The sequence below is a fragment of the Trachypithecus francoisi genome, unplaced genomic scaffold (assembly GCF_009764315.1).
Source record: "Trachypithecus francoisi isolate TF-2019V2 unplaced genomic scaffold, Tfra_2.0 Lachesis_group4, whole genome shotgun sequence".
Classification (NCBI taxonomy): domain Eukaryota; kingdom Metazoa; phylum Chordata; class Mammalia; order Primates; family Cercopithecidae; genus Trachypithecus; species Trachypithecus francoisi.
In genome coordinates, this window is record NW_022681469.1 from 52700515 (window position 1) to 52724530 (window position 24016).

The 24016-nt window shown below is 40.2% G+C and overlaps 1 protein-coding gene across 3 annotated transcripts in view; it reads right to left on the reverse strand.

Annotated features, from left to right (window-relative positions):
• The window catches only part of PIK3CG (phosphatidylinositol-4,5-bisphosphate 3-kinase catalytic subunit gamma), a 44102-nt gene that overhangs the window by 8976 nt on the left and 11110 nt on the right, over positions 1–24016 (reverse strand). For all 3 annotated transcript variants that reach the window (XM_033195119.1, XM_033195118.1, XM_033195120.1), the window contains exons 6-10: positions 20717–20863; positions 17887–17977; positions 16948–17078; positions 15853–15964; positions 13850–14007 (exon numbers count right to left, since the gene is read on the reverse strand). In XM_033195119.1, the coding sequence (XP_033051010.1) occupies positions 13850–14007; positions 15853–15964; positions 16948–17078; positions 17887–17977; positions 20717–20863 (639 nt within the window). The remainder of the gene's footprint in view (positions 1–13849; positions 14008–15852; positions 15965–16947; positions 17079–17886; positions 17978–20716; positions 20864–24016) is intronic.

The following is a 24016-nucleotide window of genomic DNA, read 5'->3' on the forward strand; positions in this document are numbered from 1 at the left end:
ATCATCTTGATACCAAAACCTGGCAGAGACATAAAAAAAGAAAACTTCAGCCCAATATCCTTGGTGAACATCAATACAAAAATCTTCAACTAAATACTTGCAAACCGAATCCAGCAGCACATCAAAAAGCTAATCCACCATGATCAAGTAGGCTTCATCCCTGGAATGTAAGGTTGGTTCAACATATGCAAATCAATAAATGTGATTCTCACATACAAAGAACTAAAGACAAAAACCACATGATTATTTCCATAGATGCAGAAAAGGCTTTCAATAAAATTCAACACCTTTTCATGTTAAAAACTCTCAATAAACTAGGTATTGAAGGAACATACCTCAAAATAATAAGAGCCATTTATGACAAACCCACAGCCAACATTATACTGAATGGGCAAAAGCTGGAAGCATTCCCCTTGAAAACTGGCACAAGACAAGGAACCCCTCTTCACCACTTTTATTCAACATAGTATTGGAAGTCCTGGCCAGAGAAATCAGGCAAGAGGAAGAAATAAAGAACATCTAAGTAGGAAGAGAGGAAGTCAAACTATCTTTGTTTGCAGATGACATGATTTTATATCTAGAAAATCCCATAGTCTCTGCCTAAAAGCTCCTCCAGCTGATAAACAACTTCAGCAAAGTTGTAGGATCCAAAATCAGTGTACAAAAATCACTAGCATTCCTATACACTAACAATAGCCAAATCGAGAGCCAAATCGGAAAGGCAATCCCATTCACAACTGCCACAAAAAGAATAAAATACTTAGGAATACAGCCAACCAGGGAGGAAAAAGATCTCTACAATGAGAATTATAAAACACTGCTCAGAGAAATCAGAGAAGACACAAACAAATGGAAAAACATACCATGCTCATGGATAGAAAGAGTCACTATCATTAAAATGGCTATACTGCCCAAAGGAATTTGATGCTATTCCTATCAAACTACAAATGACATTCTTCACAGAACTAGAAAAAACTATTTTAAAATTCATATAGAACCAAAAAAGAGCCCAAATAGCCAAGGCAATCCTAAGCAAAAAGAACAAATCTGGAGGCATCATGTTACCTGAGTTTAAACTGTATTATTACAAGGCTACCGTAACAAAAACAGTATGGTAATGGTACAAAAACAGGCACAGAGACCAAAGGAGCAGAACAGAGAGCCCAGAAATAAGGCCACACATCTATGACCATCTAATCTTTGACAAAGCTGATAAAAGCAACAAGGAAAAGACTCCCTATTTAATAAATAGTGCTGGGATAAACTGGCTAGCCATATGCAGAAGATTGAAGTTGGACCCCTTCCTTATACCACATACAAACATCAACTCAAGATGGATTAAAGACTTACATGTAAAACCCAAAACTATAAAAACCCTGGAAGACAACCTAGGTAATGCCATCCTGGATGTAGGAATGGGCAAAGATTTCATGACAAAGACACCAAAAGCAACTGCAACAAAAGGAAAAATTGACAAGTGGGATCTAATTAAACTTAAGAGCTTCTGCACAGCAAAAGAAATTATCAAGACAATAAACAGACAACCTACAGAATGGGAGAAAATATTTGCAAACTATGCATCTGACAAATGTCTAATATCCAGCATCTATAAAGAACTTAAACAAATTTACAAGAGAAAAACAATCCCATTAAGAAGTAGGCAAATGACTCAAACATATACTTCTCAAAAGAAGGCATACGTGCAGCCAATAAGCATATGAAAAAAGCTTAGCATCACTGATCATTAGAGAAATGCAAATCAAAAGCACAATGAGATACCATCTCCCACCACTTAGAATGGCTATATTAAAAAGTCAAAAAATAACAGATGCTGGTGAGGTTGTGGAGAAAAAGGAACACTTATACACTGTTGGTGGGAGCGTAAATTAGTTCAATCATTGTGGAAAGCAATGTGGCGACTCCTCAAAGAGCTAAAAGCATGACTGCCATTTTGATCCAGCAATCTCATTACTGGGTATATACCCAGAGGAATAGAAATCATTATACCATAAAAACACATGTACAGAAATATTCACTGCAGCACTATTCACAATAGCAAAGACACAGAATCAACCTAAATGCCCACCAATGATATAGACTGATTAAAGAAAATGTGGTACATATACACCACGGAATACTATGCAGTCATAAAAAAGAATGAGGTCATGTGTTTTGCGGAACATGGATGGAGCTGGGGGCTATTATCTTTAGCAAACTAACACAGAGACAGAAAACCAAATACCGCATATTCTCCCTTATAAGTGGGAGCTAAATGATAAGAACTTATGAACCTAAGGAAGGAAACAACAGACACTGGGATCTACTTGAGGGGAGATAATGAGAGGAGGGAGAGGAGCAAAAAAGGTAACTATTGGGTACTGGGCTTAACGCCTGGGTGACGAAATGATGTGTACAACAAAACCCCTGTGATATGTGTTTACCTATGTAACAAACCTTCACATGTACCCCAAGCCAAAAATAAAAGAAAGGGTGATTTTTACTCTATGTAAAACATGCCTTAATAAACTTGGCTTAAAAAATATCTATATCCTTTTACCCAGCAACTTCCATGATAGGAATCTACCTTTAAAAATGCCGAATAATTTTGCAGTGATTTATCTACAAGGATGTTCATTAGAGAACACAGTTTAATAATGTCCTACAATAGGGGATGATAAAAAAAGATTCACGAAAAGTACTTAAAATTGCATGTCCTGGAACTACTAGAAAGATACTGTGGAAGGATATTTAATAAACATGTAAAAGTGTTTAAGAAGTAGGTATAAAACAACACATCCCATTTTAGTAAATTAACACAAAATATTTATATAGAAAAAAGAACATAAATTTATAGGACAAAATACTAATAGTTTTATTTTGCCTTTAGCTGATATTGTCTGTGACATTTGTATGTGGCAAAGTGACTGCAATGATAATTGAGGTCAGGCTTATGTCATTCTGTATGTCAAGGCTGGGCAGAGTACACATCATCCTATGCAATAAAAAACCCATGGACTATTCTGGCATTTTCTAAGTGAGACAATATACATAAAGTGCCCAGCATGGAGGCCAGCACATAGTGAGGGCTCAATAAACGTCAGTCCTCTCCCTTGCCTACCATCCCCTCTGCATTTCCTCCCTGTTCATCAAGAAGTGGGACACTTGTGTGGGCTGTTGCTGCTGCTGCCCAGCCATCACTTGTCCCCTGGAAGTGGCCCCAATGCATTAGTGCTCTTGCATTCTTAATGACTCCACTTATGTCCGGAAATTATTTTCTTTTGCTCATCTGTAGGACCCACTGAGGTCTCTCTCATTTCTTCGTAATTACACAGGCTAAGTGCAGACTTCACCCCAGGCAACAGCCTCATTAATTTGCCAACTTGCACAATTTTCACAAGGACATAGATGGGGACGCCTTTTGGTTTTGAGTTAGAGTACATTCTGATTTTTAATTATTTTCTATCCTTCTATACACTGGGGGATCCACACAAATCCCCTGCTGTGTGAGCCCACTGTGTGGTCAAACTCTTTTTAATAGAAAATTTTCGAGGAGGGAAATTAACCTAAGGCCAAGTTATTATAAAACCAATCCACTGGTGCTCAGTAAATACTTGTTAAGCAGTGATGCAGGAATTCACCTATCCCTGCTGCACTCAAGGAGAGGAGTTAAAGGAAAGAACTGCCCTGCTTTTTTCGAAGGCTTTCACTCACATAAAGAATTTCTGTTGATTCTGGCCGGGCGCGGTGGCTGAAGCCTGTAATCCCAGCACTTTGGAAGGCCGAGACAGGCGGATCACGAGGTCAGGAGATCGAGACCATCCTGGCTAACACTGTGAAACCCCGTCTCTACTAAAAAATACAAAAAACTAGCCGGGCGAGGTGGTGGGCGCCTGTAGTTCCAGCTACTCGGGAGGCTGAGGCAGGAGAATGGCGTAAACCCGGGAGGCGGAGCTTGCAGCGAGCTGAGATCTGGCCACTGCACTCCAGCCCAGGCGACAGAGTGAGACTCCATCTCAAAAAAAAAAAAAAAAAAAAAAAAATTCTGTTGATTCTAATTTATTCAGATAGTTCTAATTTTCACACACAGGGATCTCTTCTATGAGAAAGAAATTTCTTCCCCAGTTTAACTGTATGTCCCATGCTTGTCAAACACAGTGTCCAGATTCTGACTGGCTGTACACACTTAGAGACTTGGTGCAGCTTTAACCACCCTCTGCCGAAAGGCAGTGTGTTGTGGTGGTTGACAACACAGATTCACATCAGGCTGAATGAATTCTAATTTTGGCTTTATTACTGGTTAACTATATCACTGGAGAAGTCACTTAACCTCTTTTAAATATAGATTAAGAATAATAAGAATGATACCCATTTCATATTGTTGTGGTGAGATTTAAGTGCTACATAAGTAGTTGGCTATGACTACTAATCAATACCACGAGGAGCTGCATTATTGAATACACACTGTTCAATGCTAAGGGGCTCACTGTCCCTCTAGACCACCTGCCCACAAGGTCTCTTAGTAAAGGCCTAGTGGGTGAGGTAGGTTGGAATCAGGGATAAGCTTCACTCCAACCAGTGTCAAAGGGAGGCTGTCATGGTGCTAGCCCACTGAGGTTGGCAGGATGGAAACTTATAGCAACACTGGCTTCCTGCAGGTGGTTCTCTCACCTTGGGGGGCACAGCTGAGCACCTGCCCTGCCCACTCAGCCCCAGAAGTTTCATTTCTGCCCTTTGGACTCAGCCACAGGGTCTGTGGGAGTGTTCTGATACTACCTTGGCCTAGAGGCCTGTGGTTTCAGGGACTATGAGGATGTGGCCTGGGGAGCTCAGGGGAAAACACAGAACACAGAAGTTACTGGCTGTAATTTTCCCTTCTGCCAGGGCTGCCTCTCCTTGACCTCAAACATCCTCATTCTCTCCTTTTCAACTGACTGTTGAAGGATTTGTATTATTGAGAGAAGAGTAAGGGAAAAATCTGACTTCAGGGACTTGGTTTAATGCACTTGTTAATGAGTACAAATGTGGGGAACATTACATTATTATTAATGCCATTAGCTAGAACATTCTCCATTAGTAGCTAATAAATAGATTGAGCCTATGTAGTACATCTGCTCTCAATTTCATTGTTGATTCAAATGCCTTAATTATAGCATCTAGGACTAACAGAAAGAATTGTTGTTACAAAGCTACCGCCCTCAGAAGTCTTGGGAACAAAGGGATTCATTATCATTTCAGGGCCCAGACTTTTACTTGATTTGCTAACTGCCCCAACTATCAGTTCACTAAACCGAAAACAAACTTATATACAGCCTACTAATTTAACCACTGATGAGCTGTGGCTGCTACAGACTGTCTGAGGTCACATGAAATACTTTTCTTAAGATCAAAATCCTCCATTTTCATCTAGAAATGAAGTGGAACCTCCACTGACTTTTCCTAAATGGTAATGTTGCCTCTGTATGCTACAGGAAGGAGACAATGGATAAAAATCATTTCAGTCAAAGGCAGAGGATTTTATTTTATTTTTTAAATAAAAATCAAGGCATTGGCTAGCCAGTCTCTAGGAATTATTTTGGCAAAACAGAGAAGGTCACTGATTATTAGACCTAATAGTGCATGAGAGCACACTTTCTGGTAAATCCGAAAGAGGAGTGTGTCTGGTACTTGGCCATGCATTTGATGAGTTTGAATTAGGATTCTTATCTATAATTACTTGAAAAATGATTCTCAGACTAGCTCTGTTTACCAGGGGAAGGGCTGTACTGCCATCTTCTCGAATATTTAGCTAGAAGCACATTAGAAACCTAAATGCTACAATAAGCTATTCTACTTTAGTCAATATTCTGAACAGCGTGCACATAGGGGAGTGTGTGTGTGTGTGTGTGTGTGCACGCGTGTGTGTGATTTATCTTTCAGCCTTGTTCCAAAATGGATTTAAGTTGGAATATTTGGAGATACAAAAGTCAAAATAACATTAGTTAGAAGTGGGTGAAAAAAAGAAAGGAAACAATCCACAATGGGTTGGGGAAGGAGGCTAATTTAAAACTGTACATCACAAGTCCTATATACAGTCATGTACTGCGTAACAATGTTTTGGTCAACCATGGACTGCATATATCATAGTTGTTTCATAAGATTATAATTCCATATTTTTACTGTACCTTTTCTGTTCAAATGTGTTTAGATATACAAGTACATAACATTGTGTCACAACTGCCTACAGTATTCAGTAAGTAACATGCTGTAAAGGTTTGAAGCCTGGGAGCAATGGGCTATATTATACAGCCTAGGTGTGTAGTAGATTTGTGTAAGTTAACTCTATGATGTTTGCACAATGATGAAATTGCCTAATGATGCATTTCTCTGTATGTATCCCCATTGTTAAGCAATGCATGACAGTACTTGCTACAGGAAGTCTTCAAATACATCTCTAGCTAAAAGGACACTAATCTGTTACTCTAGTCAATGTTCAGAAAATTTAAAAGAAAACATCTCTATTTAGGAGAAGCACAGCGTTTCTAGAAACTAAGACCAACAGAAATTTCACCAGAAGATCTTTATAGAGAGAGTATGTTTTGTAACATGCTAAACAATGTCTTTGACACTATTCTATGTTAGACAAAATGTTCTAAAAGAAACTAAATTTGAGAGAATGATGTCAGTTAAAAGGTTATTATCTTTCCAGTTTTGGACTTGTATCTTTTCCAGAATAGTAATTTAAATTTGACAAGCTTAATAAAGTCCTAAGTTTGACAACCCCCACAAGTCTACATATGGGGGAGATACCACACCAACATATTCAAACTCCTACAAATGGCTGACATCAGACCCTTCTTTGAGAATATGTTCCAATACATAACATGGAGAGATAGTACTGAAAGTCTTCATAATGAGACAGAGGAGGCTGAGCCTGGCCTAGTCAGTGGGTTGGGGTGCAGATCCCAAGACGGAATCCTTTATCAGCTCAGTACATTATGGGTGACAGATAAACTGGTCATCTCCCGCTTGACCTATAATAGACCTTAATTATGGTTATTTGCGATGAATCGAATGAGCTCCAAATGGCTTCTTTGCTTTGTTCTCCCCTCCACCCCTTTAATCCAGCCTATGTACTGCTTCAAGTTGGACCCAAATTTCCTTTTTTGACTCAAATTCTACTACACACTTCCAGAAATACCTACTTTCTATCCACACCAGGTAAATACACTTCTTGTTCCTAAATACTGATTGTGTGTACTTTTCTAACTTCATGCACTTGCTTGTGCTGTTCTTTCTGTCTGGATGTTCCCTCCCTTCCCTGTATCTGCCTGGAAAAATGAAACTGAACTCATTCCTTAAGGCCTGAGAAAAACACATGCTTCTCTGAATAGCCCTTTTCTATCCTCTAGGGCAGGATTAATTGCTCCCTCTGCAAACCACTGTGGACACTGTTAGCACAAAGTATTCCTTGGCACAAAGTTGTGTAAGTAGCTCTCTTGCCATGTTCTGGGGCCATGCTCTGTTGTCTCACCTGTGCTCAGTGCAGTGTCTAACACACTACAGATAATCTGCATATATATGATGGGTGAATGATTAATGTACAGAAGCCAAGTTCAATATTGGACATAATTCACTACTTTAAAATCAGGATGCATTAGGGAACAATCGTATTTGAAAGGGACCAAACTGGGAAAATATCTTGCCTTGCCAAAGGCGGTACCTGACCCTTCTTTATGCCTCGCACGGTGCCTAAAATGTAGTATGTATTTAGTCAGTGTGCGTTAGATTAGTGTCTTACTTTGGATATGGTGAATAAGGCCTGGTAACTACAACAGACTAGAGCAGGAGGCTGAGAAAATCCAGCCTAGCAGGTTATAGGTGTAGACAAGGATGAGGGCTACCACACAAAGGAAGGGGAGGTAGAGAATAGTGACTGGAAATGATGCTGAGGTGGCTGCAGTCCTCGGAAGAATGTCAGATCACAAGGTCTCTGTGGTCCCTGTGGCTGGGCTTGGGAGAATACTCGAGTCTCCAGCAAGAAAAATCACAGAAAGGATTAGGGCCCTAGTTCTAGCAGCTGGGTAATACACAGAGGCACCTCTGGTGGAGAAACTGAAACAGAAGCAATTAAAACAATGTGGGACCCAAGAGTAGAGCTCGACCACAGAAGAGATGGACTGTGGTTGAATAAAGGTTCTTAAACACCTCCTGAGTCAGGACCCTGCATGGAGACTGGGCATGTGGCTAAGCCTCTAGGTTGGAGGCGTGGGTATACCCTGGCATGGGGATAAGACTGCGGAACTGGAAACAGGGCAGGCCTGATGAAACCGGCAAGAAAATTTCCACAGTCATCCTAGATTAAAATAACACAATGAATGCGCTCCAGACTTTTCTCCTATAAAATGCTTCTTAAGAGTGACATCTAGGGGCAAGTGCCTTTTAAAGACACTCCTCAAACGACCTGCTTTGCATAGATTTGTCTGTGGATGTGTTATTTGGCTCCCCTGATGACTTCAGATTTGCTTGGTGGCTACTGTGTGCACAACATTCCAAAATGCTTGTTTATAAAAGAACAAGTTGTTCCTGCCCTTTAACCACTGTCCTGTATTGAATGTACACTATGTGTATATACTCCATGTTCTGTTCTCTTGGCAAAAGGTACAGCTCTAACTGGAAAGGAATATGTAAGATTTATGTCAATAAGGAAATCTCTACAAAAATGTGAATATGTACCATATTACACTCACATATTTGTATTATTTAATGAAACATTAGATTTCACAGTCGGATTTAGTTCCTCATCTAAAGTACGCATGTTTAACCTGCCTCCTGAAGGCTTATTACCTTCCACGTGATGGTAGTCTGTCAATCCAGGCCTGAGTTACTGTGAAACTCACAGAATGCAATGTATGATATGGAAGGAAGACACCCCAGAGGTCATCCAGTTTTATCTAGCTCCTCCCCTACGAGGTGCTGTCCCTCCACTACTCCACTCAGCAAACACCTACCGAGTGCTTACTGTGGCTCAGCCCCTTATGAGGGACACAGGACACATGTGGCCCTGCTGCACAGAGCTCACAGTTGGGAGAGGGAAAGACCAAAAGCAAATCAGTACAAATAACTGTATTTTGTGATATATGCAATGAAGGACCTGGCAGGGGACTGTGGCAAAGGGTAACAGGAGGGAACTTGATTTAGAACACTGCTCTGCAGAATGACATTTATGCTGAGACCACAGGGTAGCATAGAGCATTCTGGGAAGAAGGCAGTGGGTAGCCGGGATGGGGGAAGATGTGGAGGAAGGCCACAGTGATAAGGAAGCAGATGAGCGGAACAGTGTGGCGTAAGGCTGGAGGGGCAGGGGCTTCCTCACACAGGGCCTAGTAGGCCAAGCCTGGATATTTAGATTTTATTCAAAATGACAAACTACCATCTCATGGATGTTAATCAGCCGTACTCAGTTTGGAGAGACGAACATAGCTATTTCTTTAGTTTTTAAGCAAATTCTGATTAATTTATAATTTTCTAAAAAGACTAAACAGTTAACTGAATGAAAGAGAAACTTTAACATGTTGACAGTATTATCTTTGGAAAGCAGGATAATGGATTTTTATATCTTTTGGTATTTTCAATATTTTGCTGGCTCTTGATTTTAATAAACAACATTTACTAGTTTAAAAATTTTAAAGAACAACACATTTGGGGCCGGGCGATGTGGCTCACGCCTGTAACCCCAGCACTTTGGGAGGCTGAGGCGGGCGGATCATGAGGTCAGGAGATTGAGACCACCCTGGCTAACACAGTGAGACCCCGTCTCTACTAAAAATACAAAACATTAGCCGCGCATGGTGGCGGGCGCCTGTAGTCCCAGCTACTCAGGAGGCTGAGGCAGGAGAATGGCGTGAACCCAGGAGGCGGAGCTTGCAGTGAGCCCAGATTGTGCCACTGCATTCCAGCCTGGGCAACAAAGCGAGACTCCGTCTCAAAACAACAACAACAGCAACAACACAAAACAACACATTCTGACATTTAAAAAACTTAGAGGCCAAATTTCATTTGCCAATGATATAAATATATTTGCATATTATATATATTCTATAACTGTTCAGTGAAATTTAAAATAACGTGGTCTAGAATAAATTACCAATGAGTAAAAGCACTGTTTTCTTTTTCATTCCTCCCATAAGGGAGATTTTTCTGTGGAGAATTTATCGACATCGTCATCATTGAAATGTTTTGTTTAGCACCTGTGTGTAGGATGCTGCTCCAAAGGCCAACAGATACTCCTGGGTTCAAATGCTGGGCCTTGGTTTTGTGTTTCTCTATCTAATTATAGCTTGTTCCTGAACTCTTCCCCTATTCTAGAAGTAACTGTGGCTATGGTCCTAGACTAAAGTAGCTCCCTTGGGAAGCAGAGAGGAGGGATGCAGTAGAGCTTCTTTCAGCTCCTCTTACTTCCATGCTCAAGCCACTAGTTAGGTATGTTTTTCTTTTTCTTTGTGGACTAGGCTCACCTCACCCTTAACAAAAAAGTGGGTCAATTTTTCTCCACTGTTCCTAACACGTTATTAAAATATGCAGCATGTATTAGTTAACCTTATCAATTCAAAATAAGCAATTCACTGGAAATGAGGACGTCTTTAATTCAAAATGCAAATGTATACAACATTTCCCAGCTTCCCTAAAAATGGCAGCCTTTATTATACAAGATTCTGAGACACTATTTGGAGGGTTTAGAGATGTGGTCCCTGATCCTGAAGAACTTCAATTCTAAAAGAAAACATAAAACCAAGAAACAGAAAATATTTCTGGAAGGCTTAGCAGTATGTAAAAGAAAAAAAAATTACCACAAGGTCAGAGTCAAATGATGAAAAAATCTGCTGCCCATCGTTGTCATGCTGTAAACTTTGGAAATTCTGCATATATGTAATTTAAAGCTGTGGTATTCAGGTTTTTTTCCTGTTGTGAAGTATGAGGGAACACAGGGAGAGGGTGAGCAGAGAGCGGGTGGGGAAGGGGGAAGCAGAGCAGGTTGAGTTGGAACTCCATTTACTCTTTAAGCAGAGCATGCTACTTTGTTTTATATATACCTGAGATCTCATTTCAAAAATGGTTTCTCAAAAGTTTTCAAAGTTTGAAGACACACCGTGATGACTACAACAATGGTGGCTGGTGTTTATTGATTCTCTGCTGTGATCTAGGTACTGGGCTAAGCATTCTGAATATTTCATTTAAGTAATCCTAAAAAAACCACAGGAAGTAGATCTTATTATTCCCACTTTACAGATGAAGAGGTTGATGTTATGAAAGGATGAATAATCATCATAGATGTGGTTATTAAGTAGCAGGTCCAGCATTCAAACTCAAGTTTCTCCACTACAAAGCCCATCCTTTTAACCACCATGTTAAGCCGTATGTGTGCTTAAGACTCAACGTGTACAGATTCACAGGCGTTTAACGTGTATGCTTAACATGTATGTTTAACAGTACTCCAAAACACGGATACCACACAAGTACAACAAATGTACAAAAGTGTGTTTTTAGTGGAGCACACTGCCTAAACGTTGCTTTAGTAAAAAAGGTATGTGACTTGAGAAACAAGCTTTGGTCACTAAGGATGGAGAAATACTCCAGACTGAGAGAACAGGCTGCACAAAGCCTCACTGCAAAGGTTTGTTGCTTTGGGTAGAAGAGGCTGATGGGGGAAGCAACCTCTCCGTGGCCTCCCTATACTGCAAATCTTTTTGTGAAAGAATATTTCAAAACTTAAAAACAGTAACAACCGAAGAAAGAGAAGTACTGCTGGGATATGACAGGGTGACATGGGCACCAGGGGGTCTATGGGAATGTTGTTAGCAACAGGACAAATGTGCAGTCATTCTAGGAAAAATGACTGGCTAAAAGGAAGAGAACATATATACAAAAAGAAGGAGAGCCCGCTGGGCACGGTGGCTCATGCCTATAATCCCAGCACTTTGGGAGGCCAAGGTGGGCAGATCACAAGGTCAAGAGATTGAGACCATCCTGGCCAATATGGTGAAACCCTGTCTCTAGTAAAAATACAAAAATTAGCCGCGCATAGTGGTGCACACCTGTAGTCCCAGCTACTCGGGAGGCTGAGGCAGGAGAATTGCTTGAACCTGGGAGGTAGAGGCTGCAGTGAACTGAGATTGCACCACTGCACTACAGCCTGGGTGACAGGCAGGACGCTGTCTAAAAAAAAAAAAAAAAAAGGAGAGCCTGTCAATGAGGCCAGATTCCTTGTGCATGTCTGATTCTTTAAGTTGCAGTTTATTGCTGCTCTGTTTGTCCGAAGCTAGTTGGATGAACCCCGCTGAGAGGAGAGAAGAAATGAGTGTTTTCCCCGCTTTGAATGGTGAAATTCTTCCAGGGTTTTTTTTTGGAACCATTTCTCTGTTCCAGGAAGTTGTCAAAACATGTGATTTTTAACTTTAAAGAAAAACAGGACTGAAATGTGTCAAGTCCCTGGAAATAGTCTGAAACTCAATTGAGTTTATGCAGAAAAACACACACTAAAAATCACAAGACCATCTGGCCACAGAGATCTCAGTTTCTCTGACAACACCACTGGAACTGTGGGAGGAGGGTAAGTCTTGTAATCACCATATTGAAAATCAGTCAGGAGAACAAACAAGAACAGACAGGTTTCAAAACAATGTATCCTAGTTCCTGTTCTATTGAACTTTAAGGGTCATGTCGTCTCCCAAGGGTAACCCTGGACTCAAGAAGAGACTCAAGGAAAAGAGAGCTAGTCTGAGATGTGAAATGCAAAGCACATCATGTTTCAGATGCACTAAGGGAGGTGGCTATTTAAAGGGCACCCAAGGCAAATGTACATATAAAGTAATTATTCTTTGTCTTTGTTTTGTGCTTGTATTGCTATAACGTAGATATATTACAGTAGTAGTTACAACTCTTATGAATTATGTTCATTAACAGGTATTAATTTTGCCAGTGTTTAATTCTCTTGGGTATTTGAAGTATTTGATAGTCAAAACTGGATACAGACCAGGAAGGAATGGAAAGCAGGTAGAAGGTACACCAAGCTTGTCCAACCCAAATGCAGCCCAGGATGGCTTTTAATGTGCCCCAACACAAATCTGTAAACTTTCTTAAAACATTGTGAGGCTTTTTCTGTAATTTTTTTTTAGTTCATCAGCTATCTAGTGTATTTTACGTGTGGCCCAAGACAATTCTTCCAGTGTGGCCCAGGGAAGCCAAAAGATTGGACTCCCCTGATCTACACACTCCCAGGGAGATGGACAGACTTATGCAGGAGCTTGTTTACAGGTGAGCAGGAAAAGCTAGAAGTCTTAGCAGAACCTGTAGTCAAACCAACAGATTTCAAATGAAATACTGAGTACTCTGCCTTAAAAAAATGAGATAAGTGCAGGTGGCGCATCAAGAATTCACCTATAGCAAAAACCAAGAGAAGCTCACAACCTTTTCTGAGTTCTGAAAAATACGTGTAAAATTTGAGTCTTCTAGCTAAGGTCTTTAATAGACAAATATCTAGTGGCTAACTTGCTCAGCAGACACCCTTCCTGAAAGTCCTCTTCAGTGCCAGCGTCATCTTGATGTTCCACATTTTCCCATCTCACTGCTTATGAAATATTTCTACTTCTGTTTGGTTTTAGGTGGGAGGATTACTGAGAAGTGTCATTTTGCACTTGGGGAAGGAATGAATGGAAGTGACAGGGAGGAGGTAGGGTTGGCCATGCCAGAAGAGGGTAGGGGTGGAGGCTGGACTGGCCTCCAAGCTGAGTGAGAGGTAAGGGCTGTGGCGTGCTGCAGGTACCATCTGCTTGGGTGCTATTCTCAGCAGGCGATGAAGAAGGAGGTGACTTACCTGAAATTTCTGGAAGTGTGGGCTTGTCTTCTTTCCAGAAGTTCCCATGACGAAGAGGAAGTCAGGGGTTAGCACAAATGGCACTCTCTCTTTATTAATGCCCAGGAAACTTTTGTAATTCCCAAGAATGTGCCCGAAGTCAATATGAAATAGGTTTCCTTAAGAGAAGAAAGTATCTGACATCATTACAGTGACACAGCACTTTGTTCCTTAAAATATTTCTTTGAGTTGCCTAAAAATGAGCTATCTTGTGATGAAAGTATTTTTTACAATGTTTGTCAGCTTGTGATATTTTTCGTCTTAGCAGGTGTGTGAAAGTCGTAGCCACAAAACATTCTTTGAACCAAGTATGTTTTTGATATCCTTCTGGTGTTCTTTAGATGACAGCCAGATGCCACTATAAAATTCTCATCTCAAAATTATTCTCAGAAACATAAATCAAACTCTCTGGCCAGTATGTCATCATTATCCCTAAGACTCTCTTATGCTCTTTACATAACTCGGGATAGACTGATGTTTCACTCTGCTTGGGGGCAGGGATATTCGCCTTTTCCTTTTGAGTAGCCATCTATGGCCATACCATCCTGAATGTATTTAAGCGTGTCCGATCTCGGAAACTTGGGCAGCATGATAGAAGCAAATCATTTTGAGTCTCCTTTAGGTCAATTTCTACCTCTACTACTATCACCACCACAATCAACATCATCTTATTTGTTTAGCCCTTTATCATTTCTATTGCCATAAGTACATTATCTCTTTTAATTCTCAAAGGAAGTAAGCAATCTATCCCCATCTGATGCTTTTTCCAGACTCTACTCTTAAAACGGCCCAAATTCATAGAGAAAAATCTCATGCTTTGGTGGCCACTACTGACTGTTGTCAGAGTGGACAGTGAACCACTAAAGTCTAGTGGGTTAGGGAGATTTAAGGTTATCTATGAGTTATTTCTCTTGCTTCTCTGCAACATCTGTCACTGGTGATCACTTCCACCTTCGCCAGCTTCTGGGATATGACCCTCTCCTAGTTTCCCAGCTGTCGCTCTAACTTTGTCTTCTTAAGACTCATTTCCTGCCTCTTCCTCCTTCACTCACACCTCAGTCCTCAAGTGAGGTGGTCTCTTTAGAGCAGGGGTCCCCAGCCCCTGGGCCATGGACTGGTCCATGTCTGTTAGGAAATGGGCCACACAGCAGGAGGTGAGCGATGGGCAAGTGAGCAATTTCATGTGTATTTACAGCTGCTCCCCAACACTTGAATTAGTGCCTGAGCTCCACCTCCTGTCAGATGAGTGGTGGCATTAGATTCTCACAGGAATGCAAACCCTATTGTGAGCTGTGCATGAGAGAGATCTAGACTGTGTGCCCCTTATGAGAATCTAATGCCTGATGATCTGAGGTGGAGCTGAGGTGGTGATGCTAGCACCGGGGAGTGGCTGTAAATACAGATTAACATTAGCAGAGAGGTTTCACTGCACAAAGACCATAATAAATCAATTCCTTGCAGACTCATATCAAAACCCTCTCAGTGAGTGGCAAGTGACGATTGAGCTGCATCTGGTGGCAGGCTTTATAGTGGCAAGCGAGTTGAAAAAAAAGTGTGCAATGATCCTGAAACCATCCTTGCTCCCCCATCCCTGTCTGTGGAAAAGTTGTCTTCCAACAAACCGGTCCCTGGTGCCAAAGAGGTTGGGGGCCACCGGTCTAGAGTAACTGAAGCATCAGTGTCTTTACACAATGACTTCTAAATATGTGCTCCAGTCTTAAACTCCATTTAAAGACTACTCTGTTCTGAAAGGAGGGGGACATGGGGAGTGTTTAATGGGTACAGAGTTTCAGCTGGGGAAGATGGAAAAATTCTGGGGATGAATGGTGATGATTGTTGTACAACCAGGTGAACATATGTAATGCCACTGAACTAAACACTTAAGAGTTAAATTACAGTTAAAATAGTAAATGTTATATATATTTTACCACAATAAAAGTTTATTCTGCACTAAATAAACTCACCTGTCTCTGTGATCATAATATTGTCATTGTGTCTGTCGCCTATTCCAAGAACAAAGGTTGCCACACAGTAGCCTGCACAGGAATAAACAAATCTCTCCACTGCTGCCTGAAACTAATTAAAATGCATTTGAATATTAGTTGTCTTCTAACTATAAAAAGCAACATGAATCTACAAATGACTTCTAAAAAGAGACTATTCTGGAAACCATTTTCAGAGAGCAAGTTAGTTGTGCCAGATTTCATTAGCATTGTATCTATGAATTGCCGTCTTTCTCATTGCCCTGCTTATATTTTAGGTGAAGATTCAGTGAAGCACAATGGCATGAGGAAGAAACAAGAGTCAAAGGGCAACAGTAATTTAATCAAAGGGTTCACTTCCTCTCCATGCATCACTTGCCAACAACTATACAGAACCCATGGTAATTTCTCCTTCATTTGTGAACATGTTTTGCTTGTGACCACTAAGAGTATGCTTGGGTTCACAGATCTACATGTATAACAGATTAATAAGTGCTACTCATTATATTTCCTCCCCAAAAGGCTGCTCACCATGCAAATGAGAAGTGCTAATCCTGTGCAGCAGAACTTTAAACGACAGCCAAACAGCCTAACCACACAGCTTGTGAAGGATGGAGCATATGCACTTCCAAGGAATGGTGGAACTGACATTTTCAGCATCCATGATTTACCATTTAGAGTACAGTTCAGCAGTAAATTATAAATTACTTTGTTGTGTATGTTGTATTTCCCAGGTACATAATAATTTACACATGGTAACTAAATATTTTGGCTGAACAACAAAAATAGATAGCCATAAAAAGTGCTAACATTATTTCACAGAACCAAATTTTAAGCAAAGCAAGCCTGATAATCAAAAGAGAAGCAAATGCTCATGGAGTCCTGAACTGAGTGCCTCTGTTTCGCACAGATGTGCTGTCACCATGGGAGAGTACTTCATTATTTCACAAGTAAAAAACTTCACTAATATGTCAGGAGGCAAGACACTGACAGATTCTTTGAAAACGTGAAGCCACTATTGCTATATAAATGACAACTTGTAAGGAGCCGTTAGACTGGGAAAAAGCATGAGCTCACCTTTTCTTCAGTAGGGGATTTTTCTTTGAGCCAGTGATTCAGGACTTCATCTTTAAATGCTCCCGTGTTACCCACGGTGCTTTGCTGAATTTTGGCAATTGTTGTGGCGTCTTTCACAATCTCGATCATTCCTATAGAAGGATGCACAGAGTCTGATGGAGACTGGGGGCCAGTGCCTTGCCCAGAAGACGAAAAGCTATGTCTTTGTTGAGTGAAGGGCAGCTTTTTTTTTTTGACCAGAGAGCTATTTTCCAGGTCTATGCTATTGGTTTTCTTATGAGGAATAGAAAGGAAAGAAGGAGGACATGGAAGTTGTGTGCGATATGCTTTCAATATCCCAGAATGACAAGAGGAAAGGGCTGGTTTTGAATAGTAATAAATAAAAGCATTTATATGCTGAGCATATTCTTCCTCAGATGGCAATCTGTGCCTTTTCCTTTTTTAAATTACAGGGTTCAATGTAAATGATTTTGTAGAGTTCTCAGATCAGAAACTTGAATAAACATATGTTTCATTGAAACTAATGGTGAATGTCTATAAAAATACCTGATAGTAGAGTGTGTAATAGCTTTGATAATGTGAATTCTGGAATACTAAAATAAGTGACAGATCTTTCCATCTATTTTTAAATGTTATTTGTGAGAGAAAAGTTTAATATGTAATGAAATGAGTTAAAGTTTAGAGGTGGAGAAGGAAAGAGAAGGGAACAAGTTCTTACTAAAATCATTTCCATGTATAGTCACAAGGATTTGAATCATGCATTCCTGTATTTTCAATATATCCACATTAAATTGATAGTCACATTCACCAGCATGGAAATATTTTCTTCCTTTTTATTAAGATTATGATTTTTTCAGTTATTAAATGTCTATACTGAAGGAATTATAATCTTTTCAAATGAGCTGAGTGGTCTATTCATCTCCTGAGGTAACTACATACCTATTTTGTCACCAGTTGAAATGCAACCATATGGCAGGAGGCACAGATCCAAAGATTCAGTCTCCCAAATGGACTCCATGATTCGTAGAATCTGGGCATCAAAAGATAAAAATGTTTATATTTTATATATATATATAAACTTAATATATTTTTCTTGAAAATAGCAATCACATCTTGTAACACAAAATATAAAAGTAAATGTAAAACATGTAAGTGACAACTGTATGTTTATTGGTCAATCTGGTACACTAAAGTTTCTCTTCTTTGTGAGCTTGTTAATTTTGGTTTCCGAAATGTACCTTGGGGAAGCGGATACACAAATTTCTTGTTTTGTTTTGGTTTTGGAGACAGAATCTTGCTCTGTTGTCCAGGCTGGAGTGCAGTGGTGTGATCTTGGCTCACTGCAACCTCCACCTCCCAAGTTCAAGTGATTCTCCTGCCTCAGCCTCCTGAGTAGCTGGAATTACAGGCACACACCATGATGCCCAGCTAATTTTTTTTTGTATTTGTAGTAGAGATGGGGTTTCACCATGTTGGCCAGGCTGGTCTCAAACTCCTGACCTCAAGTGATCCGCCCACCTTGGCCTCCCAAAGTGCTGGGATTACAGGTATGAGCCACCGTGCTCAGCCAATAAATTTCTTTTGGAGTAGGTTTTAGCTGTGGTTCATCACCTCTCTGTTCAAAATGTTCTGCTCTATTTGTGTCTATTTTACCACAAAACTCTAACATCCTTACACATATTTATCACTCTAAGGCAACAACCAAACAGCAGTAACTACAATGATGATAATGATAGCGAATATATACTGAATGCTGCTTTATGTGATCCTTGCATTGCCCTATAATGTGGATAAGATTATTATTCCCATTCTACAGGTGAAGGAACAAAGCCTTAAAGAACTTAAATAACTTGCCCTTAGCTGCCAAATTATGTGTCCCAACAAATAAACAAAGTAGGCTGGGCATGATGGCTCACACTTAGAATCCCAGCAATTTTGGCGATTATCTGGCTCATGCCTAGAATCCGAGCAATTTTGGCCATTGTCATGGTGTCTTTCACAATCTTGTCCATTCCTATAGAAGGATGAAGGGTCTAATGGAGATTGGGGGCTGATGCCTGGCCCAGAGAAGGAAAGGCTATGTTTTTGTTGAGTGAAGGGCCGAGAGGTTTTTTTTTTTGACCAGAGAGCTATTTTCTAGGTCCACACTGTTGGTTTTCTTATGAGGAAGAGAAAGAAAAGGAGAAGAACGTGAAAGTTGTGTGGGAGGCTGAGGTGGGAAGATTCATTGAGCCCAGGAGTTTGAGGCCAGCATGGGCAACATGGCAAGATCCCATCTCTACAAAAAATAAAATTTGCCAGGTATGGTGGTGCACACCTATAGTCCTAGCTACTTCAGAGGCTAAGGCAGGAGGATTGCTTGAGCCTAGGAGTTTGAGGCTATAGTGGGCCGTGATTGTGCCACTGTACTCCAACCCGGGCAATAAAGCAAGACCTTACCTTAAAAAATTAAAAAAACAAAACCATGAAGTACCTAAAGGACAAAGGCAAACTTTCCCTTAAAATGAGAAGACCAACAGAGTAATTTTTGTGTTTTTAAAGTGTCCATCTTCAAACAATTCGAAATATTCTCCAGATTTATTTGAAATTTAATAAACTTGCAAAAAGTTTGAAGGATTTCTCTTTTTCTTTTCTAAAATACCTCCTGGACAATACATAGACCATTCTTGAAATGAAAGCAAAGCAAAGGCAAAACAAAGGTATTCCTGTTTCTATATCAGAAATAAGTAGGCCGGGCACGGTGGCTCACACCTGTAATCCCTGCACTTTGGGAGGCCGAGGCGGGTGGATCACGAGGTCAGGATATCGAGACCATCCTGGCTAACACGGTGAAACCCCGTCTCTACTAAAAATACAAAAATTGGCCGGGCATAATGGCGGGTGCCTGTAGTCCCAGCTACTCGGGAGGCTGAGGCAGGAGAATGGCGTGAACCCGGGAGGCGGAGCTTGCAATGAGCCGAGATGGCGCCACTGCACTCCAGCCTGGGTGATAAAGCAAGACGCCGTCTCAAAAAACAAACAAAAAAAGAAATAAGTAAAAACAGAAACTTAGAATTGGAAACATGACCAGTTTTAAATAGGCTACCTTGAAATCAATGTGATTTGTCTACTTTAAATAAACCATATTAAGTATTAGAAATTATTACCCCTACAATACTGACCAACTAGAATCTGGAGAACATTACAGACTTGTGAAGCTAAAGTTTATCTAGAAATGTTAGAAAATATGAAAATAATTAGCACCGATACATTCACCATTCACCTTCTGCCCTAATAGTACTTCACTCTTGTCACTTACCTGCAGGATTTCTGTGGTGACCTACTTGCTCATCTTCTCTCTCCTTCCCATCAAATCATTGCTTGATTTGTTTATGTGTATCAGAGGAGATGTAGCTAAGAGTGCCTAGAGATGTGCAGACATATCTATGGGCAGGAATGAAGTGAGTGCTGGGGATAAACATGGCTATTTTCTATGTTATCAAGCTTAGAATGGGGTGTATAAAAAACACATTAGGTGAGGGAGGTATATCTGGCTACTTGGGAGTGCCAGATATGCATCTTGGACAGAACCATAATGCTCATTAGATTGCATATCTAATAGTCTGCAGCCATATTCCCCAAGTGAAAACTCTCTATTATGTAATATTTGATCACAATTCATCATATGAAAGAAGGGTGTAGGAACAGAGCCAGTAGAAGAAGGCATGTTTTTGATGTAATACAGAATTGTGTTTCCAGATAATTGAAAACAATCTTAAAATTAGCATACCTGTAAAATAAGCATGTCTTGGCGCAGATCATCACCATGTTTAAATATAATTCCAATTGTTTCATTTGATAGGGCTGTAGGATCGGCACATTTAAACTCAAGCCACAGTGGTTTTTTCTTGGAGGCCATTACTTTACATTTTTCAATCTGTAAGGAAGCAGTCACATGTTCACCACACACAATGAATAATGAACACACATGGTGGAGACACAAATTCTCTTGCAAAACATCACTATAAACAACAAGGGCAAAGCCCTAGTTAGAAAATGATTTTCAATATTTGGGTAAAAATACAGAAGTTGTTTTCACCAAATCTGGAAACTCCATGTGAGAGTGAATTCACAACTCTTAAACCAGTGCCTCTCAAACTGTGCTCCAAAGAACTGCAAGAGTCTTTGGAGGTGCCTAAGAGGTATGGCAGATCTCACCCTCCCCATGCACACAGAGCTCTGGCACTCCCACATCCTCTTTAATGGACAGCAACCTGGATATTACATTTGTCCTCCGTCTAAGATTTAATTTGAAAAAAGAATTCTAATGCTTCCACAATGTCAAAAAAACTATTATTGGAGAATCAGATGCAATAGGCTACATCTAAGAAGATGAAATTTAACAGAAATAAATGGAAAATCTGGCATTTAGGTACAACATGCCCTCCCCCTAAACCTCATACATCTAAATAAATTCAAGGTAGGGGAAATGTGGCTTGGCACTCATTCACTTAAGCATAAAAAAAGTAGGTGTTTCAGGCAAAGGTGAGTTCACCACAGATCAAAATTGTTATGTAGTCGTTTAAAGAAGCAAACACAGGCTGGGCGCCGTGACTCACGCCTGCAATCCCAGCACTCTGGGACGATGAGGTGGGTGGATCACGAGGTCAGGAGATCGAGACCATCCTGGCTAACACGGTGATATCCCGTCTCTACTAAAAATACAAAAACAAAATTAGCTGGGCGTGGTGGCGGGCACCTGTAGTCCCAGCTATTCGGGAGGCTGAGGTGGGAGAATGGCATTGAACCTGGGAGGTGGGGCTTGCAGTGAGCAGAGATCATGCCACTATACTCCAGCCTGGGCAACAGAGTGAGACTCCACCTCCAAAAAAAAAAAAAAAAAAAAGCAAACACAATTTGAAGCTGTATTAATATGTCATAATTCCTTCTAATCTCTAAATAATGGACAGATGGACAGTGGATACTGTGTGCTTCTGCTATAAGGCCAGTTTGCTGGTAATTGTATATAAAATTAAACATTCAGGGGAAGAACTTCCTCATCTTTTCACATGGCTTCACTGCTACGGGAGTTACCATCCTGCCATAAACAACTAGAAAACTATGAAAAATATATAAAACTCTTTCCAGACATTGAACAGGCAGTGGAGGTCCCTGACCCCCGAGAAAAGGAAGACAAATGAAGTGAGCCCTGTAATTGCCCCAGATTACTGCCTGGGGGCTGTTTCTAGGCTACAGCACAGAGGAAGGAAATCCAGACTGAGCCCAGAGTCCAGCAGTCTAAATTACTGTAACTGAAGTCTCGGAGAGGAGAAAAAAGAGGCAACAGAAAAAAACTGGTTGAAAAATTTCCAAATTTGGTAAGACGATAAACTCACAAATTCAAGGAGCTCCATAAACTCCAGCAGGCTAAACACAAAGGAAACCCATACCAGGGTACATCATAATCAAATTGCTGAAAACCAGAAATAAAAGAGAATCTTAAAAACAGCCTGGGGGGAAAAAAAGACATATTATGCAGACAGAATCAAAGATAAGACTCATCATCAGAAAATATGCAAGCCAGAAAAAAATGCTAGTGTGAGAAAAAACCCAGTTAATCCAGAATTCCATATTCAGGGAAAATATTTTTCAAAAATGAAAGCAGAATAAAAAGTGTTTCAGATAAACAAAAGCTGAAAGAATTTATTGTCAGCAAACTTGCAGTAAAAAAGATGTTAGAAGCTCAAGGAAATCTGGACCTATATGAGGCAATAAAGAGTAACAAAAATGGTAAATATATAGGTAAATAGTTAAAAATTATTTCATCTATTAAGTCTGTGAAGTCTATTTTTTAACTCTTTAGGGCAAAAATAGTAATGTATTGTGCCATTTATAACATATGTAGAAGTTAAAATCATAATAAAAATAATGCAAAGGATGTGCGGGTTAATGGAAGTATACTGTTGCCTGTGTAAGCACACGTATATGAAGTACTTTGTTATTTAAACAGAATCAAGAGTGTATGGTATTGACGTAAGGACAGACATTTAGATCAGTGGAAGAAGAACAGAGAATCTAGGTGTAGACCCACACATATATGGTCAGTTGATACTTGACAAAGGTGCCAAGGTAATTCTCCAGGAAAAACAAAACAAAACAGTCTTTTCAACACATGGTGCTGAAAAATCTGGATATTCATGTTAAAAAGTGAATTCTGACCTTCACCTCACACTGTACACAAAAATTAACTCAAATTGGATTGCAGACTTCAGTGTAAGATTTAAAACCATAACCCTTCTCAGAAAAAATATCTGCCACATTGAGTTAAACCAGAATTTCTTAACCTTGGCACTGTTGCCATTTTGGGGTGGATAGTGTTTGTTCTGGGGGACTATCCTGTACCTTGCAGGGTATTCAGCAGCACCCCTGGCCTCTACCCACTAGATGCCAGTCGCATTCTCTCAGTTATAACTAACCATCAAGAATGTCTTCAGACATTGCCAAATGTGGCCTTGGCAGACAAAGGGATTACCCCAAGCTGAGGCACTGGATTAGATAGATTTCTTTTTCATTTTTATTGAAACAAGGTCTCACTCTGTAGCCCAGGTTGGAATGCAGTGGCACAAACACAGCTCACTGCTATGTTTGCTCAAGTGATCCTCCCACCACAGCCTTCCAAGGGCGGGGACTATGGCACATGCCACCATGCCTGGCTATTTTTTAAATTTTTTATAGAGATGGAGTCCTGCCATGTTGCCCAGTCTGGTCTCATACTCCTTGCCTCAAGAGATCCTCCCGCCTTGGCCTCCCAAAGTGCTGGAATTACAGGTGTGAGACACTGTGCTAGGCCTGCACAGATTTCTTAGATAAGACACTAAAAGCACAAACCATTTAAGAAAAAGTTGCAAATTTGACTTAATCAAAATTTAAAGCTTCTGTTCTTTGAAAGACACTTCTAAGACAATAAAAAGGCAAGCCACAGACTAACAGAAAATATCTGTAAAATGTATATCTGATACAGAATTTGTATCCAGTTTATATAAGTAACTCTCATAAATAAAAATAAGGGCCAGGCACAGTGGCTTACTCC